Genomic DNA, 20,408 nt, shown 5'->3' with positions numbered 1-20,408 from the left:
AGCAGGTTTCTGTTGATTGTGCTCAAGGAAGCCTGGCTGACTCAGGAGGAATTATCATTTTATTAAAAAGCACAGGTGCAGTTTGGGCCTTGGCCAAGGCAGGTAAAAGGAAATGTCAGCAGAGACTGCTCGTGTGTGTCCTGCTTCACCAGCCTTGACTGTCTGTCCTGGTCAGTCTCACTTCCCAAAGCTTTCCAGAATACACGGTACTCCAGATGTATATAACCCACTGCAGACTGATCTCCAGAAAACACCACTTCCAACTCTTGCCTGAACCTCCCACAGGGCTTTCTTAACTGCCTATGGTGCAGGTCCCAAACATTCCCACTGAGGTCATGGGGAGCCGCTGACAAGCAAGGGCAGAAGAGGAACTGCTGGTCCTGCTCTTCTGCCAGGTAAGAAGTCCCTCGGCCTCAGAGAAGGTGTCTGTGGCAGCCGCAAATGGGCCAGAGGTTGGCAACCTAATAAAATGTCATCTTGTGAAAGTAAAAGCCAAACCAAGCAGTGATGTTGAAAGTATGATTATCCACCCAGCAATCTGATTCTGAATCAGGTCTCTCACTGCTGTTCCTATCAACATGCACCACCGTATGTGAATTCCTCTGTCACCTAAGGAAGGTAACAACTAGCTGGCTAGAGGCATAGAAGATTCTGAATTAGTCACGCATGGGGGGAAAATGCACATCTAAAATGAGGCTCTTCCCCTGAATCGAGCCCTTAAACTCCCTCATCGGTCTGTTAAAACAGCGGCTCCATGGGAAAGCAGATGGGGCTGACAGGTCATTGTAACATAAAAGCCCGCCTTCTCAGGTGGAAGTAACTCTGATATCTTAGACCTGCTTACCTATGATCCTTTTCACTTTGCTCATTCTCTTCAATGCCAAATCCCTGTCTCCATCATGAAATGGAAGCTCAATGACCCAGAAATAATTTGAACAAACCTATTTCACTGAGGATGCTCTCATTTTTATCTTCATTAACTCCCTGGTCCCTGTCAAGTATGCTGAAAGCAGGATTTATGTTTTAGCTGCTGGGTCTGGAGGATCTTAAAATTTAGACAATTTGTACATTTAACAGAGGCAGAAGATATTACATGTTTTGTAGACAGATACAAATTGTTTTCTTTTTCCATTAAAAGAACACTGTATTACCTCACACTGTGTTTTTTAACTGTAAGAATTTAAAGTAGCACAATACCCAGATGAAGTTCACTAATTTCTTTCCCATATAAGAGATAACACACATTTAATAAGCCCACATCTCTTCCTTTCTTAAGAGAAAATCACACACACACACAGTAAACCCATTCTCCTCAGGTGAATGGCTGGAGTGAATTGTACCTCATCCTGGGTGACTGGCTCTCTATAATAAGACTGCAAAAGTAAAATGCTAAAGTATGAGGAGTTCACACAAGGCCCCAAAGCAGCAGCAACTGACCAGACACAAAAAACACTCAGTCTTGAAGCTCACCTCCCGATGCCCATGAAAAACCATCACTCTGATTCGATTAATTCTGCTTTCTGTAAAATGTGGTGGCTCCTCCAAATCTGTTTAGAGAAGCATTCTTCAAATTATTCTTCAAATAATTATCACATACAACATTAGAAAAGCCTCCCTTCCCTGAGGTCTCTATGCCTTTCTAATTACTAATAAAATTTAACATTTCTATTCCACTGTATTTCCCAATCACACCTGTCTTTGGTGAATTTATGCAAATGCGAACATCAGTGGTATGGGTGTGAAGCCAACTTGCTCAGAGCAACTCAAGATCAGAAACAACAAACTGGAAATCATCAGTGATAAGGTCTTAGAACACTTTCTTCAAATACATAATGGATTTTAGAAGCGATTTTCCGTAGAACCTGGTTCTATTTTATTCTTAGATTTTATTAATTAATTTATTTCACAAAGAGAGAGGAAGTATATGAGTGAGCAGGGGAGAGGCAGATGGAGAGAGAGAATCTCAAGCAGACTCCATGCCCAGCGTGGAGCCCAACATTTAGCTCGATATTATGACCCATTAAATGGATCGTGACCTAAGCTGAAATTGAGTCAGATGCTCAATCAACTGAGCCACACAGGCGCCCTGAACCTGGTTCTATTTTAAAATAGTGTTTTCCTTAGCAGGATCTAATAGTTGGGCATTTCTATTGTCTTGGGGACAATATAAAACTGATTCACCAAAACATCATGAACGGACTTACATGTAGAATGGTCTTACAGTATAGTTCTCCTTTGGGTCATTCTTAGATGGGCTCCACAACTTCATTCAAAAGCCAAGTTTCAACGTGCAGAATTTTGAAACTACGGGATACCAGTGAAGAGAAAGATGCTATTTACCATCAAGTTGGGATTTAGTCTCTATTCTCTGGATCCTACAACACACAGCTGGAGACTTAATCTTGAGGCTAGGCTTCTTCCACATGGCCCTATAGACAGGTCAAGCAGAACTTACCAGAAGCATTGCTGATGTGCCATTGGGCCTGGATAAGTGGATGGACATTTCAGGAAACATCCTGTCAATGCGGCTGATCACATCGTCTACATACCTAAGTGGGAAAAAGAAATGCACACATATGAACTGGAAGCTTAGTCAAACACAAACCTACAGTGTACTAAAGACTTCTCAACAGTGGTTTCTCAGTGCAATATAGTCAAGAAGACAAATGGGATTTATAAGTCTTTTTATAAAAAATATTACTCTCTCATTCCTCCTTTTGACTTTCAGGACTAACTTGTTTTGGGGCTTTCTTCTGGTATTTACCTTCATATTTCTACACCAAAGGTTTTTTTTTTAATTTTTTATTTATTTATTTATTATAGTCACACAGAGAGAGAGAGAGAGAGAGAGAGGCAGAGACATAGGCAGAGGGAGAAGCAGGCTTCATGCACCGGAAGCCCGATGTGGGATTCGATCCCGGGTCTCCAGGATCGTGCCCTGGGCCAAAGGCAGGCACCAAACCTCTGCGCCACCCAGGGATCCCTACACCATACGTTTTTAATGCCAGTTCTTGCCTTTTCATTTTATTTTCTAAGTTTCTATTTAAATTCCAGTTAGTTTACATACAGTGTAATATCACCTTCAGGTGTACAATATAGTGATACAACAATTCTGTACAACATCTAGTGTTCCTCACAAAAGCATTCCTGAATCCCCATCATCTATCTCACCCATCCCCCCACTCACCTCCCCTCTGGTGACCAGCAGTGTGTTCTCTATAGTTAGTTAACAGCCTGTTTTTTGGGTTGTTCCCCTCCCACTTCGTTTCCCTTCCTTTGTTCATTTGCTTTATTTCTTAAATTCCACATGTAAGTGAAATCATATGTTATTTGTCTTTCTCTGGCATATTTCACTTAGCATAGTATTCTCTGGCTCCATCCATGTAGTTGCAAATGGCAAGATTTCACTTTTTTTTTTTTTTACAGCTGAATAATATTCCATTGTGTATTTTTCTTTTATCCATTCTTTATCTATTCATCAATTGATGGACACTTGGGCTGCTCCCATAATTTGGCTATTGTAAATAATGCTGCTATAAACATTTGGGGTGCATGTGTCCCTTTGAATTAGTATTTTTCTATTCTTTGGGTAAATATCTAGTAGTGAGATTGCTAGATTGTAGGGTAAAAATATTTTTAACTTTCTGAGGAAGCTCCATACTATTATCTAGAGTGGCTGCACCAGTTTACATCCCCACCAACAGTGCAGGAGGGTTCCCCTTTCTCCACATCCTTGCCAACATCTGTTGTGTTATTGATTTTGGCCACTCAGACAGGTGTGAGGTGATATCTTATTGTAGTTTTGATTTGTATTTCCCTGATGATCAATGATGTCGAGCATCTTTTTATATGTCTGTTGGTCATCTGTATGTCTTCTTTAGACAAATGTCTTTTCATGTCTTCTGCCCATTTTTAAATTGGATTATTCCTTTTCTGGTGTTGAGTTTTGTAAGTCCTTTATTTTGGTTACTCACCCTTTATCGGATATGTCATTTGCAAATATCTTCTCCCATTCCATAGGTTGCTTTTTAATTTTGCTGACAGTTTCTTTCATTGTGCAGAAACTTTTTACTTTGATGTAGCCCCAGTGGCTTATTTTTGCTTTGGCCTCCCTTGCTTTAGGGGACCTATCTAGAAAAAAGCTGATATCATGGCTGATGTCAGAGAAATTACTGCCTGTGCTTTTCTTGAGGACTTTTATGGTTTCAGGTCTCACATTTAGGTCTTTAATCCATTTTGAATTTACTTTTGTGTATGGAGAAGGAGAATGGTCCAGTTTCATTCTTTTGCATGTTGCTGTCCAGTTTTCCCATCACCATTTTTGAAGAGACAGTCTTTTCCTCATTGGATATTCTTTCCTGCTTTGTTGGAAATTAACCGACCATATAATTGTGGGTTTGTTTCTGAATTTTCTATTCTCTTTCATTGATCTTTGTGTCTGTTTTTGTGCCAGTACCATACTGTTTTGAATACTGTGGCTTTGAGATCATGAACCAAGCCAAACCAAGAGCTGGACTGAGCCAAGCAGGCACCCCAAATCTCTGCATATATTTTCAGTAGCTGAGCCACGCAGTGGCTCATGAGTACATTTATTTATTTGTACAGCTTTTGGTTTTGCCTTGATTTTCACTTGGTTAGTCATCTATGTGCCTACTATAATTTCATCCTTGAACTCTCTACCTGACTGTAAGACCTCTCTCACTATAGTCAGACATACCAGCAATGTGTCAGTTCTTTTTTTTCCTGGAGACATTCCTCTAAGAGTCTTCTCTTCTTCTGGCTCAGATGGAACCTAACTCTCTTAAGGTTTAATAATTACTGAAGTTAAGTACTTATTATGGTGTCTGGCACACACTGAGGGCTGGAAAGTTACAAATACTCTCACTGGAACATCATAGGCCTGTTCTGTAGAAATGCCCTCTCTTAGAAGGATGAATTTTCCCCACCAGTGGAGGCTCACTGTGATGATGCCAACCCACAGCACTCACAGAGCTAGGTCTGGCTCACATCCTTTGAGAATAAAATCGTACCAGCATTTGTGCTCACCACCCAATCAACACTGGGGATGTATAATACAATAGCTGAGATGCAAAACTATCTATTAAGGGTTTTGCATTGGATTTTGTATCCATTGGATATGATGAATTAAATTATAAATCCATTAGATCAGGGACATATAAAAGCTATGTTCTCTTGGGGGAAGAGGGAGATTAACTCTCCACTCACAACACAAAAAGATTTTAGTTCAAAGCTGGGGTCATGAGATAGCAAACAACATAATGCCATTTGTTAAAAAGTGAACACCAATGTGTCAGTTATGAAAGTTAGGGAGTAATCATACTGATGAACTTATCAGTTTCCTTAGAGACTGTCCTGTACAGTTTCAGACTTGAAGCTGAAGGGAGGGGAAACCACAGAAGGCCCAGTGGTAAGTTACAACAGACTGGAGTAGAGATGTGTGAGAAGAGCTGGTGCGGAAGGCCACTTGCTCCTGGGAAAGGGAGTTGACAGGATATGGACATCTTTCAAGTGTGTGAAGGGCTTTTAGGGACTTAGTACCAAACAGTTCTCTCCCACCTCTACAAAAAAAGACCATAAGATAAGGGCAAGGCCTTAAAAAGTGAACTAGCTCAGAAAAAATGAAAGGTATTTCTTAAAAGCAAGGTCCCACGCTGTTGATTTTTTAAAAATAATCTCTACACCGATGTGAGGCTTGAACCCACAACCCCAAGACTAAGAGATGCACACTGCACTGACTGAGCCAGCCAGGCGCCCCACCCCCCACAATTCTGTTGATTTTTTTAAAAGATTTATTTTATTTTAGCAGAGAGAGAGAAAGTGCATGTGCGTGTGTGCAAACGGGGGGAGGAACAGAGAGGGACAAGCAGGCTCCGTGCTCAGGGTAGACTCCAATGCGGAGCTCAATCACACAACCCTGAGATCATGACCTGAGATGAAATCAAGATGACTGAGCCAGCCAGGTGCCCCTTCTCATTCTTGTTGATTTTTAAAATGGCTGAGGAAACCACCTTTCCTGGATGGTAAGGAATAGACCAAGATACTGCATATCATCTTGCACTGTTCCCTTCCAGATTTACAGCTTCATGACACAACCTTGGCTCTAAGCATAAACTCTACAAACAGGTAAAAAGATGAACAAAGGAGGCGGCTAAGTCATGTTGCATCACTGCTGATGCTTTTTGAAATGGTGGAAGACATGTGGCAAACTTCATGTCAAAAGTTTACACCAAGTCACTGGAAACATTTCTGTATTTACATACTTTTCTAAATCTGTATGTTGAAACCCAATTACTTAAAAAAAAAAAAAAAGAAACCCAATTACTTCAGACTCAGCAGGAAGCACAAATCCACTGTCCTGTGTGATTGGAGGTCATTGCTAAGTATATGCTAATGAGGAGGGGGCAGGCAATGTCTTCGGAACCAATCCTCAATCAATAACCATCATAGATATGGACAGGAGGATGCAAATGAATATGCAGGACTTCAGTACAAAGATAACATCATAATTTGCTCTCCCTTGTACCTTTCACCTTGAAGGTTTCAAAATGCTTTCTGGAAAACCTGTTTCTTTAATAGGCTAGGGAAGTAGGGGAATGAGTAGGTTCAGTGAAGATTCCAGAAACCAAGTTCAGCGTGTGGATTTCTAGGATTCTACGCCAAGTATCTGACTTTGCTTGCTTTTAGTGGGGGGCAGAGTTCTAAATGGGCAGAAAACAAATGTTTCCTGCCACTTCTGGATTCCTTTATTTATGAGATCTGTTAATACAGGACAGTAGAGTCTGGGGTGGCATGTTTGGTTTCTTCCCCTGATCAGTGACCTCAGATGAAGCTCAGCAAACTTAATCCAAAGATTTTATGAAGCAAAAATGAATCTCAAGGAGACTGTTTTTCATTCACACGTCTAACATAAAGGAGATGCAAATTTTCTTTCTACAGGTGACATTATGTGTTTGCCAAAAAGAGAAAGAGAGAAAGCTGCGTTTTTAACTGAGGAAAACAATGTCTAAATCCTAGAAGCAAAAATCAAAACATTTCATTTTCAGATACACCCAACCTTTAAAACGCAAATCCACCACTAGTAACTTGACAGAAATAAGGAAAGCTAGGAACATCAAATTAAAAAGCTGGAGACAGAATGACACTTCCTTTTTTGCCTCGGGTGGGGGTTGGCATGGAAGGTGGTCTTCGCTGTACCACCTTCTTGGCAGCACTTCTAGGGATGCTGCCTCCCGAGCCTGTGAGCTCGCCAGCATCTGCGCAGAGCTCAGCAACGTGTCGCGTCCCACTTTGAGTGCAGGACTGAGGACAGGTAGGAACAGCGTGCTCTCCTCCTACACGTCCACCATATGCTCCATTCCGTTCTATGGCAGGATCAAATTCCTTTAATTTTTACCTTTGGAATATAGGCAAACAAGCAGTAACACAGCAGTGGTGACTAGTTTACACTTGAGCAGACGCGGCGCGGAAAGACATTAATTTAGTGCCAAATTGAGCAGTGAGTCACAATTTGCACATATCTGTCAACCTGTTAACAGGGTAATAACTTGGAAAGATTGCTGTTCCTATTTACATTACAGAGGCTTTTCAAAATGGAGAGCTGCTTGAAGTTCTCCTCCCAAAGCACTCGGCCAATGAGCTGGCTTATAGTCCAAGAATCGGGCTAGAAACACAAACTCCTAGAAATCACAGGTTCAGATCAAGGTGTGATTTAGAACTTCGATATCTTCAGGCAGAAAGTTAACTTTAAGCAGTTAGATAATCCAATCTCCCTGTTCTGCTCTCCAGTTCCAATCAGACTCTCAATGGTTTCCAATCCAATTTTTCCCAGTGCGATCCAACCAATTCTCCGTAAGGTTTCTAAAGGCTTCCTTAGGACTAAGGTCCTACCTCAACAACTTCAACATCTCAGTAGCATCAGAAATGATCATGCCATTCTCAGATTTCTTTTTTTGTTTTTTAAAGATTTTGATATATGAGATATATATATATATATATATAGAGAGAGAGAGAGAGAGAGAGAGAGAGACAGCACAAGCCAGAGCAGGGGTGAGGGGAGAAGAGGGAGAAGCAGGCTCCCCTCTTAGCCGGGAGCCCGATGTGGGGCTCAATCCCAGGATCCTGGGATATTGACCTTAGCCAAAGGCAGATGCTTAACCAACTAAGCCTCTCAGGTGCCCCATTCTCAGATTTCTAACATCAATTTTTGAAGCCCTATGAACCTTGTTCTTTCTGATTGTCTTCAAGTAGCTTGGCCTGCTCCTTACAATGTCCTTAATCATAGAATTAAAGAACACTGGGCACTCAGAGATCTCTTATCAGAGAACCTGTCAATCTAGGAATGAGTAGCATCTCCAAGAGGTGATCTGCATAAATGCCCCATACCACATCTCACCAGGCAGCCCCTGGACTGCTGGACTGCCACCCCAGAATCTGCACCCAATTACCCCACTGCAGCCCTCGTAGAATGACACACAAACATCACCTTCAGAACCTAAAGGTTTTCTGCAAACACATAAAAGACTAACAGGTTTTCCAATTTCTTTTATCTTCCTGGGTCACAGAACCCTCTAGGAAGGTACTGAAAACTAAAATGCATGTCTGCATAGCATTTTACATACAGCTGTCTGTGGTTCATAGGCTCCTTAAAGTCCATTTGTGAATCCCAAGTTCAGAATAACTGCTCTAGACCTGTTTTGGAATTGAGATATGTTGTTTTCTTCTTTGTTCTTTTCTGAACAGTTTTATTTTTCAACAAAGCTGCCTTCATTTAAGAAGTATGTGTGTACTTGCTGTAGCCTAGAAGTGAACACACTGAAGTAATACAAAGGAACAATGACTCTCACAGTCCTTGTAATCTGAAAATTATGCTTCCATGATGAAGTCCAAGGTTAGTTTTTGTTTGCCTGTGATAAAACACCTGCCTCTCACTGTTACTTAGTCTTTCCAACAAAGTCAAGGACCTACTTCTGGGACTGTAGAGGTCACTGGAGGGCAAGTAACCATTTCTGCCCTCCAAAGCCTTATCACCTGTGTTTTCCAGAAGCTCCTTGCTTGTATCAAGAAAGAGGTCCCTGCTTTCTATATCACTGCTTAAGGCACAGCTCGGTGGTGAGCTTAAGTCTCAAGTCCTAAGGGGATCGAGGAGGCCCTGCGGTCCAGCCTCAGCCAGCCTCCTTCTTTCACAAGCCTGAGAAGGCTTGCGCTACCTTGCATGCCGTGCACACTCTGTATTCTCCATCTAGAAGAGTCTTTCCACAACCACTTCTCTGCCCCCATGCCCAGGTCAGTCCAGCCCCATGCTTCAAGTCTCTGGTCTCCAGCTTAAATGACACTTCCTCAGGGGGCCTTCCCTGGCCCTCCCCTGCTGCCACCATCAGTCATGTACCCTACATCTCACTTTCTATGGCACTTTTAATTCTCTCTGTAGCTCCCATTCCAGTTTAATTAAGCAGTTTTTCTCATGATTATTTGCTTAGCGTCTATCTCCTCAAAAGGATTCTCTGTGGGATGTCATGGCTGCTTTATTCAGTGCTGAATACATGCCATGGTGCCTGGGACCCACTAGACATTCCTTAAATATTTGCTGAATGAGTAGACAGGGCATTAAAAGTAAGCCATGGAGATCCAGGCTAGGCAGGTATGGAACAACTCAAATGCAAAGTTCTCTGCAGTGGATGAAGATTGGAGGTGCTGAAGAGTGCAGTACATTAGCCACCGAAAAGCACGAACAACAACAATCGAAAAGCTCCACAAACAAACCTCAAAGAAAGCAAGAGAGATTCTTCAAAGTCTTACAGCTTCATACGCAGCTACAAAATCCCTGCATCTGTTTTAGTAGAAGCTCAACGACTCTTAGAAGCAAAAGCCTTCTAAAGAAGTGCACTGTGTTATTGACATGCCAGTTTTAAATGTTGCTTTTAACGAACTAATTAATTCTGCAAAAACATTAGTACAAAGATAGGTGCTACCAAATTGGGATTACAATACCAAAATGATAACAAAACAGAATGTGGAAGACATTTCTAAAGATATCAGTTTTGCAAAACATTAATCTTCTATTCCACACATTAAAATATATTACAAACTATTTGTTATTAAGAGCCTTAAAATAATTTGCTGGACAGATGGCTTGGTTCTCTAAAGTCTGACCCCGCCTCAAAAGGAAAAAAAAGAAAAAAACAGCCAACAAACCTGGACTCCAGCCAGTGATCCCGTGTTAGTGAGATGTTTAGCAGCTCAAACCAGATTTAAATAGCATCTACCCCAGTGTGTACGACACATGCTGTTCATTTTCTCCACCCATACAAAATCTGAAAGTTAGGAATGCATATATTAATAAACCACCTTTTTAGGGAGAGGATAATGCCCAGTAGCTATCAAAAAGGGAATCATTTGCAGTATCTGAAAATGATTCAAGATTTTCCTCCACACCTGTCCAGAATGATGAGTCCAAGAGGACTGCCAGTGGGTGGGAACAGAAGGGGGTTTGTTTAATTACTCCGCAAGAATGAGACTGCTGGAGACTCAACAATCGGTCTCAATAAATGCTGAAGAAAGAAGACAGGAAACTGAGGTCCAACTTCTCAGATCTGTAAGATATTTGTATCATGTCTGCGAAAGCCTTCCGGTTATTCTCTCAAGAAAATTAAAAGTATTTTCTCAACTGTACATGAAAAGGCAAGACTAAATGTATCACAGGCAGGAATAAGAGCATTTGCTTAGATTTCTGCCCCATCTTTACCACACTGCTCCACTATCCCTATTATTCTCTTCCAAGGAAAGACACTCGAAACTTCAAAATCTCTTTATGGAAACTCAACATCTAAGCAGAGACGCTGTCAAGATGAGGCAGAGTTGTTTCCTCAGAGTGAACTGGTGACCAAGTCAGAGAAGTGGAAGGGAGCTTTCTCCTGTTCTCTTCTTAGTAGCTTATGAATTTTGAACTACGTGAATACGTTACAAGCAAATATGGGAGAATCACGAGGGCAAGCTGACAAAAGCTCAAGTTGAAATCAATGCACAAAGACCCATCACATCCAGAAACACAGAAATGAACCTGCCTGCTTTCCTTCTTCCAGCATGAGGGTCAAGCAGCAGTCTCGTAAGTTCATAGGTGTATATGAACTAGAACACATGGCAAACAGCATCATAAAACCAGAATTCTTCTTCCACATGATTTAGAGAGGTGAAACACCATTAACTATCCCTATTAGATCTATTAAAGCATATATGCTGAGTGCCTACAGTGCTCGACAAACGACTGTGTTCAGGGAATGCTGTTACATACTCGGGATAGAGACAGTGGAATGAGTTGCCCACAGAAGGCTTTCTGTGAGTACCAGATGGCTGCATGGATGGCTCTTGCCTGTGCTTTCTGCTGGACACTCAGGAGAAGCAAGAAAGAAGGCACTGCTTTCCAGTTTTCAAAGCACTTCTGCATTCTTCATCTCATTTGTTTGCTCGCCAACTCTGGGAAGTAAGAAGGGCGAATCCAAAACTCCCGTTTTATAAGTGACAGAAAAAAGAAGGTTAAGCGACTGCCCAAGGAAGCAGCACAGCTGAGTGGCAGGGCTGAGCCCAGAACCTATGTCTGATTCTCCACTTCTTGCACATCACACTGCTTCCCTGAGGTCTGTAAGGATGCCACGGGAAAAGCAGATTTCATTTTTGTCATTCCCTAGACTTTTTATATAACAACAGAGAAATTTCAGTAGCATAGTAATGAAACAAAATCTATGAGTTCCTTTCTTCCCATTCAGTAAATATTCATTCAGTGCCTATGTGAGCCAGGGATGCAATACTCAGGGACTCTATCCTCATAGGGCTTGCACTTCACTTGCTTATAAGCCATTTTTCTTCAAGGCCACAGGCTTATCTCCAGAAAAACAGGACAACTAAATTAAATTTCCTTCTATTCTCCTATTGGGTTTTTCATTTTGCAACTCTCAATAATGTGCAAAATTGTCAGCTAGCAGGAAGGGACGAAATACTTGTTGTGCATTTTATCTTATATTAATAGCTAAACATTTATTCAGATAGCTGTGGGCCTCAGTTTCTCCTAAAACATTAAAACAATGTATTAAACCTGGAAAGAATTATAATTTCACTCAACGTTTACCTCCTCTACAAGCCCTTACATGTTAGAGAGACGGGGGCGGGGGAGAACCCAAACAAGAAAAAACCCATATTGAGCTTTCCAGCAACACCAATTAGCAATAGTTACTCTATCAGTCATCTCTGGTCAGATCTAGTGAAATGACACTTGGAGCTCAGACGGGCAGTGATGCATGTGTGAACAGCTCACACCGTGAGAAAGCACCCCTGGGCTTCTGACTTTCAACCAAGGAGCTGGTCAGGATAGACAGTGCATGCTGGAAAGCTATACTCCTTCCCAAATTCCCACAGCTTTCCTTCCCAGCCCCAGTTGAGGCCTGGTTTACTTAGTGCAGACTGACCCGTTCAGGTTTGGCACCTCTTGGCAATGTCCTCAGTGACCGTGTCCCACTAATTCAGAATTCGCTGCACACATGTGGAACAAGATTCTGTTCCTATCTGATTTCTAATGTCTCTGAGAACATACGTGGTAGATTTCATGAAGAGAGATGGCAAAGACAACGCAAACAATTGCTGAACACATAACTTGTTCCAATCATAATAATACATTAAGCAAATGCAGAAATGGCCAGAAACAGCCAACACATTTCAGGAAAATACAAAACTTTTTTTTTCTTTTTTTCTCCCCTCTTGGGACAAATATGTTTGTACAACACAAGTTTTATTTTCACTCATCAGGCCATCACTCCTTGAGGAGAGAGTCCAAGGCCCACTCGTCTCCAGTCCCTGCAATGATTTTGTACTTAATACACATTTCATAAGCATTTCATGGACTGGACTGGGTTAAGCAGACTGGATTGAGGCTAAATAAAAAAGTGAAGAGTCTGCAGAACTGTGTTTTGTAATTGCTCCTTTTATAAAAAGTAAAAGTAAAAAATTCTAAACCAGAAAATACCACCCACCAGTTTGTAGACATAGGTTGTTGTTTCTTTCTCTTCCCCTGGGTTAGAAGGCAGATTTGATGACGACAAATGGCAAGGAACTGGATACAGATCTTCCCAGGAAGGATCTCTCGATGGGCACTCAGGGGTTTCCCACACATGGCTGCCTGCAGCACTCATTGCCTGGCTTCTTACCCCTAATCTGACCCCCCTCTGGTTCTCTGCTGGCCCAAACCTTCAGCAGAATAATGGCCCTGTCCCATCACTCATGGTGGCCTTTGTAGTACATTCCACAGTCTCTCCCACACATCCGGAACTGACTGTTTAAGGTTTACCTTTCCCACCAGATGGAAAGCTCCATGAAGGGGAGGCCCAGTTCATCTTGTTCCTTCCGCCAGCCCCTGGCACACTGGCACACAGCGAGCTCTCCATGGCTACCTGCCTGCATGGAGACTCCTGGCAGCAGAGCAGAGCCTGAAGCTGGGGCTTAGGAATCCCACGGACCCCAATGCTCTGCTCTCTACCTCACTCTGCCCTCATCTCAAACAAGTTACTTTAGCCTTTCTATGCTTCGGTTTCCTCCTTTGTAATATAAAGGTAAAAGTGCCACCTTCTCCCTCCAGTCACATGGGAATTAAATGAGAATGGAGCATATACAGCACTTGGCAGAAAATAAGCAGTGAGCAATATCAGCTGTTCCTTGTATATGTACAAACACTGCCTTTTTCTCAAGAAACTTTTGCTTGAGTCCAGAGGAATAAAGCCCCAGCAAGTCAACCACAGACTGAAAACTGCTTGAAGAATAAGCATTAAAGGGAATGTTCTTTCTAGTGTCCTGATAACTTTTAAACACACGACAGCACTGTAGCTAGTAAGGAGAGTTCTTTTCCTTATTTTCAAAGGAAAGCAAACAGGAAGGAAGGAAAACTGTTGCTGATCCAGGAACAGGGCTTTGGATGGAAGTGAGATGGAACACCTAGATCTGGCTTCAAGAATGGGACGGAGACTGGGTACCTCTTCTGCCCCTCCACACCACCTTTCCACCCTCCTCCCTATGTGCTGTGCTTCTGGAGGCTGACTTACACATAGGCTACATCAACAAGCCTTCTAACCTCTGGCTTCCAGTTGGGTCTGGTCAATGGGGGACACTAGCTGGACGTGCAGAGGGTGGCTGTGACAACTCAGTACAGACAAATACCAAGGACCCCAACCTACCACAATGAAGGTCTGGTTCATCATCCTTCTAGCACAGGTATGAGCACCAGTGGGTAATGAGGACTAGGACTGGGTGGTGGCACAAGTTGGCTATGACTACCCACTTTAATTTTGTTTCTTGCTGCAGGGGGGTGGTAGTTGCTATGTTTCATGTTTACTGTTTCTCCAGCCCCTTGCCCTACCACCTTAAATAAAGAGCATGGGGTGGGAGTAAGACCAAAGAGACCTGTTCCCTTCCAGACCAACCCTCTCCTCCACAGTGTTCCCTGACCCGACTGGCAGAGCCATGTGGACCTCAACAACAGGCTCCTTTCTCTCTGGCTTCTGGATGGGTTTGGTGGAAGAGAGGCATGGACAGGCGATGTGGAAGGTTGAAGGTGAGGGCAGTGAAGGTATGTACTCTGCTGGCACAGTCACCAGGAACGGGATCTCTCATCACAACTCTAACTCTGGCTTCCTGAAACCACATCCTTGGGAGAAGGACTAGCCTGGGGACTGCATTACTCCCCGTGGTTTCCCTACACTCACCTGGCACCTTTGCTAATAGTCTTCTGTAAAGTCTCCTCAAACTGGAAATAGCCCCCTTGTTGGAGTGTCCTCCCAGGACATGAGAAGACTCTTCTCAAGTAAAATGTACATTAAAACCAGTCCTGTAGTTTCCCCACTAGAAGAAGAAATACAGCCAATTGAAAAATATTCAAATTAGGGACACCTTGGTGGCTTAGTGATTGAGTGTCTGCCTTTGGCTCAGGGAAAGATCCCAGGATCCAGGATCGAGTCCCACACTGGGCTCCTCACAGGGAGCCTGCTTCTCCCTCTGCCTATGTCTCTGCCTCTCTCTGTGTGTCTCTCATGAATAATAATAATTAAAAATTTCAAATTAATTGAGGGTAATACTGATTGGAAAAGTCTAAGGTGGTAACAAAACTTTACAGAGCCTCCGCTTATTACTTTTTCTTTTTAAAAAACTTTTAATATTTATTTGAGAAAGAGCAAGAGTGAGAGAGCATGAGCAAGGGGAGTGGCAGAGGGAGAGGCAGAAGTAGTAGCGGGCTCCCTGCTAAGCAGGGAGGCTCCATCCCAGGACCCTGGGATCATGACCTGAGCTGAAGGCAGAAGCTTAACCAACTGAGCCACCCAGGGGCCCTCTCCTTACTACTTAATTCAACATCATTCATTTAACAAATATTTCCTGGAGTATTTTAACTGTGGCTATGGGTAGTTTTGAAATGTATGGCAGAGAGAATAAAGGAATCACAATGGAAGGATTACCCCCCTGAGAAACAGCAATACCGGTCTCATCTTCTACTCTTCCCTTCATTCCCTCTTTCTTTGTAAAGGGATCAGTGCCTCTGAACTGCAAGCACAGAGCATTCCTTCTTGGACCACCAGAAATACCAGTTTGCTTTTCTCCCAGATTAACAGTTTCTACAATGTGACATGTATATTCACAAAGTGGTACATCAGGTGATGTTAGGTGGCATAGATGGACATTCATTTTCAATCTTAAAATATATGTATACAGAAAAATATATAACTAACGAATAAAACCTGTGATTCCATTTTCAGAATGAGGCTAAGTTATTTATTTTTTTTTCTTAAAGATTTTTTTTTTATTCATGAGAGACACAGAGACATAGGCAGAGGGAGAAGCAGCTCCATGGGGAGCCCAATGAGGGACTCGATCCCCGGATCCTGGGATCATAACCTGAGCCAAAGGTAGATGCTTAGCCACTAAGCCTCCCAGGTGTCCCAAGAATGAGGCTAAGTCTTAAAAATGAGTTTACTGAACGAAAAATGTTATGACCAAGGTTATGGCAAAAATCTTAAAGGTAGCCTGTAAATGATAGGAGTTGAGAAACCCCCTTCAAAGAAAGGCAGATAATTAACCAACTTGGTTCAAAAGATTTTGCTTATCTTTGTAAATTGTGTTCTTTTCCATTCTAAATAAATCTTCACTTTCATAGCTTCACAACACACAGAAAAGATCTTCATGCATACACCTGGAGATATTGAAGACAGAGAAACGGATAAGCATCCTAGGAGGTGCCAGGGTGTTTAGGTCAGCAATCCCATGAAGCAAGGGCTGAGGATGATCAATCACCATGGGAGCTGACTACATGAGAACGTGTTTCTGAGAATGTGCAATTTGAGCATGGGGGAAGAGGGTCTCTGTAATAGAAAATATAATGGCTTTTACATAGGCAGCAGCATGTATGGCCACTGGTCCCCAAATTCCTTCTGTCCTCTCCAAAAGGAGTAAAATATTGTGCCATGACACCTTTCTCCCAGTGGAGCCAAAGCTTGGATTCTACCTGAGATAGGTAAGTGATGCTTGCAGGCCCTGAACAAACTCTCAGAGAGCGCCCTCTATAGGTGTACAGTGGCTTTACCAAACTACAAATGACACTTCCTTAACTTCTCTAAACTGAGAAATCTTGTGGCTGTCTTTTCAAATCCTGTACAAACTCTTACACATTGCAAAACAGAGGAGAAACAAAGCCCATCTGTTTGACCTCCTACTCACCCACACCACCTCTGTTGCTCTAAGCTCTACCTACGAGCTCAGTCGCCATGGCACCCTATCTCAAGGAAACTTTCCTCTGCCAGGGAAAGGGGAAAACTTCAGTGGAAGAAGGCCCATCATTTATAAACAAGGAAGGTCACAAGAGTGATTTTAAAAATAAATAAAAGTTCAGAAGGATTTCTTCCAGAAGATACAACAAATCCTACATGGGTGTGCCCCTTAAAAGAGTCAACGATAGGCCTTTCTTAGTACTACCATAACAAGCAGATAGACAGTCAGTAACAGAAGATTTGAACAATGCTCTCAACTAACTTGACCTGAACGACATATATATTCTACAACCTCAAACAGTAGAATATACACACTTTTCAAGGGCAAAGAGCACATTCACTCAGGTAGACCACAAAGTGGGTCTTAAAACAAGCCTAAAAAATCATGCAGAATGCGCTGTTCCCTGACCACAGCTGAAGTTAAAAATCAGTAACAAAAATATATCAGGAAAGTCTCCCACATATTTAGAAATTGAACAACATATTTCCTAACAACTCATGAAACAAAGAATGAATCACAAAGAAAATTAGAAAATATCTTGAGCTGAATGATAATAAAAATATATGAAAATGTGTAGAATGCTGCCAAATCCATGCTTGGAGGAAAGCTTACACAAAAAAGGAAAAATGAATAAAAGATCAAAGATCTACACTTCCATTTTAAGAAGTTAGAAAAAGAAAAGCAAATTAAATCCAAAGTAAGGAGAAGAAAGGCAATAATACATGTAAATAAATGAAATAGAAGACAAAAAGTAGAGAAAAATCATTGAGATCAAAAGCAGGTAGTTGAAAGAAAATTAGTAAAACTGAGAAATCCCTAGCTAGACTGATCAAGGAAAAAAAAGAGAAAAGAAAAAAAGAAATAGAGGGAGAAAAGTCACAATTTACCAATATTAGGATTAAAAGAGGAGATACAAGTGCTGTGTTGTCGTTCCCCCTGCTCAAAATAAAGCTGTTTCTTAACTATACCTGTCTGCTATACCCCTGTAGCAGCCAGGGACGCTTGGTCTCATACATGTCAGTAAAAGTAAAATTAAAAGAGGAGATACCACTCAGATTCCAGAGACATTAGAAAGATAGCAAGGGGATATTATGAACAACATCAAGCCAATGCAATCAATGGCTCTGATGACACAACAATCCCTGAGATATAAATCAGACAACTGATTAAGAAGTAAAAACCTAAGGAGTCCCTATATCTACTTCTTAAAGATTGAATTTGTTATCAAAAACTTTCTCAATAAAGAAAGTTCCAGGCCCACATGGATTCACTGGTTAATTCTATAAAAAAATTTAGGGAAGCAATAACATGAATCTTAGAGACTTTCACAAAAGGAGAAACATTTCTCAATTCATTTAAAGGGGCCAGTATCCTCTCTGATCCTGAAACAAGACAAAGCCACTACAAATAATACATTCCTCATAAACAAAGACACAAAAGTCCTTAACAAAATATTAAGAAATACATAGAAAAGATAACATACCATGACCAAATGTATTCCAGAAAAGCATCCTTGGATTAACATTCCAAATCAATCCACGTTGTAGTGTATACGTACAATGAAATATTATTTGGCACAATGTAAATTATACCTCAATAAAGTTGATTTTTAAAGATTTTTATTTATTTATTTTTAGAGAGCGTGCAAGCATGAGCATGGGAGGTATGGGGGATGGGGGGGTAGAGGGCGAGGGAGAGAGAAACCCAAACAGACTCTGAGCTGAGTGGCGCTTGGTCTCATGACCCTGAGATTAGACCTGAGCGAAAACCAAGTCTGATGCTTAACAGACTGTATCACCCAGCTGCACTTCAATAAAGCTGATTTTTAAAAAACATTTAGAATATGTATTGAATTCTCTGCACCAATCTCAAATATTAATGGACGGGAGTCAAATGAAGTGGTTTTCGGTAAGTCTTGGGAGATAGGCAAGAGACTGGATCCCATGGGGACTCAGTCTGCTTGGTCCTGTGGCTGCATCTGTGCCAGGGAGTCATGAGTGGCATCGTAGTTCCAATGGATGTGAGAGCTAGCACCTTGGAAGTTCCAGTCCCAAAGGCTCAGGTACAATGTTGGATTTTATCGTCACTTCTGTCTTCTCCTTGGAACCTGGGCCTGATCTTTATAGTTGGTGAAAATGGACATGAATCCATCCTGAGGAGATGCAGCCCCCACATGCCAAGCACACCCCACAGCAGTCGACTTTCAGCAGGGCGACCTCACACAGCGAAGCCCTTCTGGCCTCCATATTTGCCCATCTGGACTATTAAGCATTTCACATGCTTTTGAATATAGAAAATATTTTGGGTATATTTAGATCTGTACATCACTACCAAAAATAAGATATTTCCCTCAAAACACTTTTTGGATAGAAAATATTTTCTTTTCCTGTTGAAAGGGAACAATGAATAAACTAGGAAGGCAGTAGTTGTAGTTCAGATCATGAGATCTGGAGCCCCAGTGGATGGGTTCAAGGCCTGGCTCCACTAAGTGAGGCAAATTACTGGGCTTCAACCCTCATCTTTCAAGGATAATAAGAGAACCTTTCAGGGGGTGGTTGTGCTGACTACAGGAGATGATGCATGCGAATAATTAGCACATCTCCTAGTACCTCTTTCACACAGGCAGTAATGCTAGGTTTTATAATGACGACAGTAAGGGAGTATATCAAACTCTCACCCAGAATCCAAGAAACGGGGTCCTTTGGCCATTGTATCCCCCATCACTTGTCCTTAACCCATGGTATGTAGGGCAGGGGGTGTGAAAAGACCAGGGCTCTTCCCTGGCTCTACTACTCACTTGTGGACCACAGCAGGCAGCTCTTCCAGCCTGTCTGGCTTTAGTTTTCTCTTCTTTGGAAGAGGAAGGTCTCTGATGGTCCTTCTAGCTCTACTCAATTCAATATACATTTCCTCAGAGTGTACTATGTGCACAAAGAAACAATTACACAGTTCTAAAGACTCTCCATCTTTGAATGGTACATATGGTAATTATTCTAGAAAAATCGATCAGAACACCATATTCCTTAACCTTTGTGAATAACTGGAATCTACTGTACCTGACAGATTTTAGTAAAACCCATCAGCATTTAATATTTTTTGTTCTTTTTTTTTTTTTGAGAGAGAGAGAGAACAAGTATGAGTGGGGGGGGGGGGCGGGCCAAGGGAGAGGGAGAGAGAGTATCCCAAGCAGGCTCCATGCCCAGTGTGGAGCCCGATGTGGAGCTCAATCCCATGATCCTGAGATCTGAGATCATGACATGAATTGAAACCAACAGCCAGATGTTCAACCGAGTCACCCAGGCACCCTCACCCCCATCGGCATTTTAATAGCAGGCTATTCCAAGAACGGTTCTGCATAAAACACATTGCCTTTGTCACTGTCGGGGGTGGGGGGGCATTTATTAGCAATTTCTGAAGAAACCTATGACCAGAAAAGACCACTGCAACTAACTCTTAGGACTAGAGAGGAGTATCTTAACGAGAGCCCCAGGAAACAATAATTTTGTAATCAAGGAAATTTACAGGAAGGATTCTGCCCACTACAGATCACAAATGAATGTTGACTGTGGCTGAGTAGGCTGCTCTAACGTGGTCGAGTA

General features: G+C 42.0%; 1 protein-coding gene and 1 non-coding gene across 7 annotated transcripts in view; one reads left to right on the top strand and one right to left on the bottom strand.

Moving 5' to 3' along the window:
• The window catches only part of MED27 (mediator complex subunit 27), a 198,910-nt gene that overhangs the window by 65,272 nt on the left and 113,230 nt on the right, over positions 1–20,408 (bottom strand). For all 6 annotated transcript variants that reach the window (XR_007413247.1, XR_003146997.3, XM_025475563.3 and 3 more), the window contains exon 4: positions 2,456–2,549. Coding sequence is in view for 4 of the 6 variants with exons in the window: in XM_025475563.3 (XP_025331348.1) it covers positions 2,456–2,549 (94 nt within the window). In the remaining 2 variants the exon portion in view is untranslated. The remainder of the gene's footprint in view (positions 1–2,455; positions 2,550–20,408) is intronic.
• LOC112677746 (small nucleolar RNA SNORA63) lies at positions 17,700–17,825 on the top strand. The gene has a single exon (XR_003147179.1). It is a non-coding gene; the product is annotated as a small nucleolar RNA SNORA63 (small nucleolar RNA).

This window comes from Canis lupus, chromosome 9 (genome assembly GCF_003254725.2).
Source record: "Canis lupus dingo isolate Sandy chromosome 9, ASM325472v2, whole genome shotgun sequence".
Classification (NCBI taxonomy): Eukaryota; Metazoa; Chordata; class Mammalia; order Carnivora; family Canidae; genus Canis; species Canis lupus.
The sequence above is the reverse complement of the archived record's forward strand: the minus strand, read 5'-3'. Positions and strand labels throughout refer to the sequence as shown.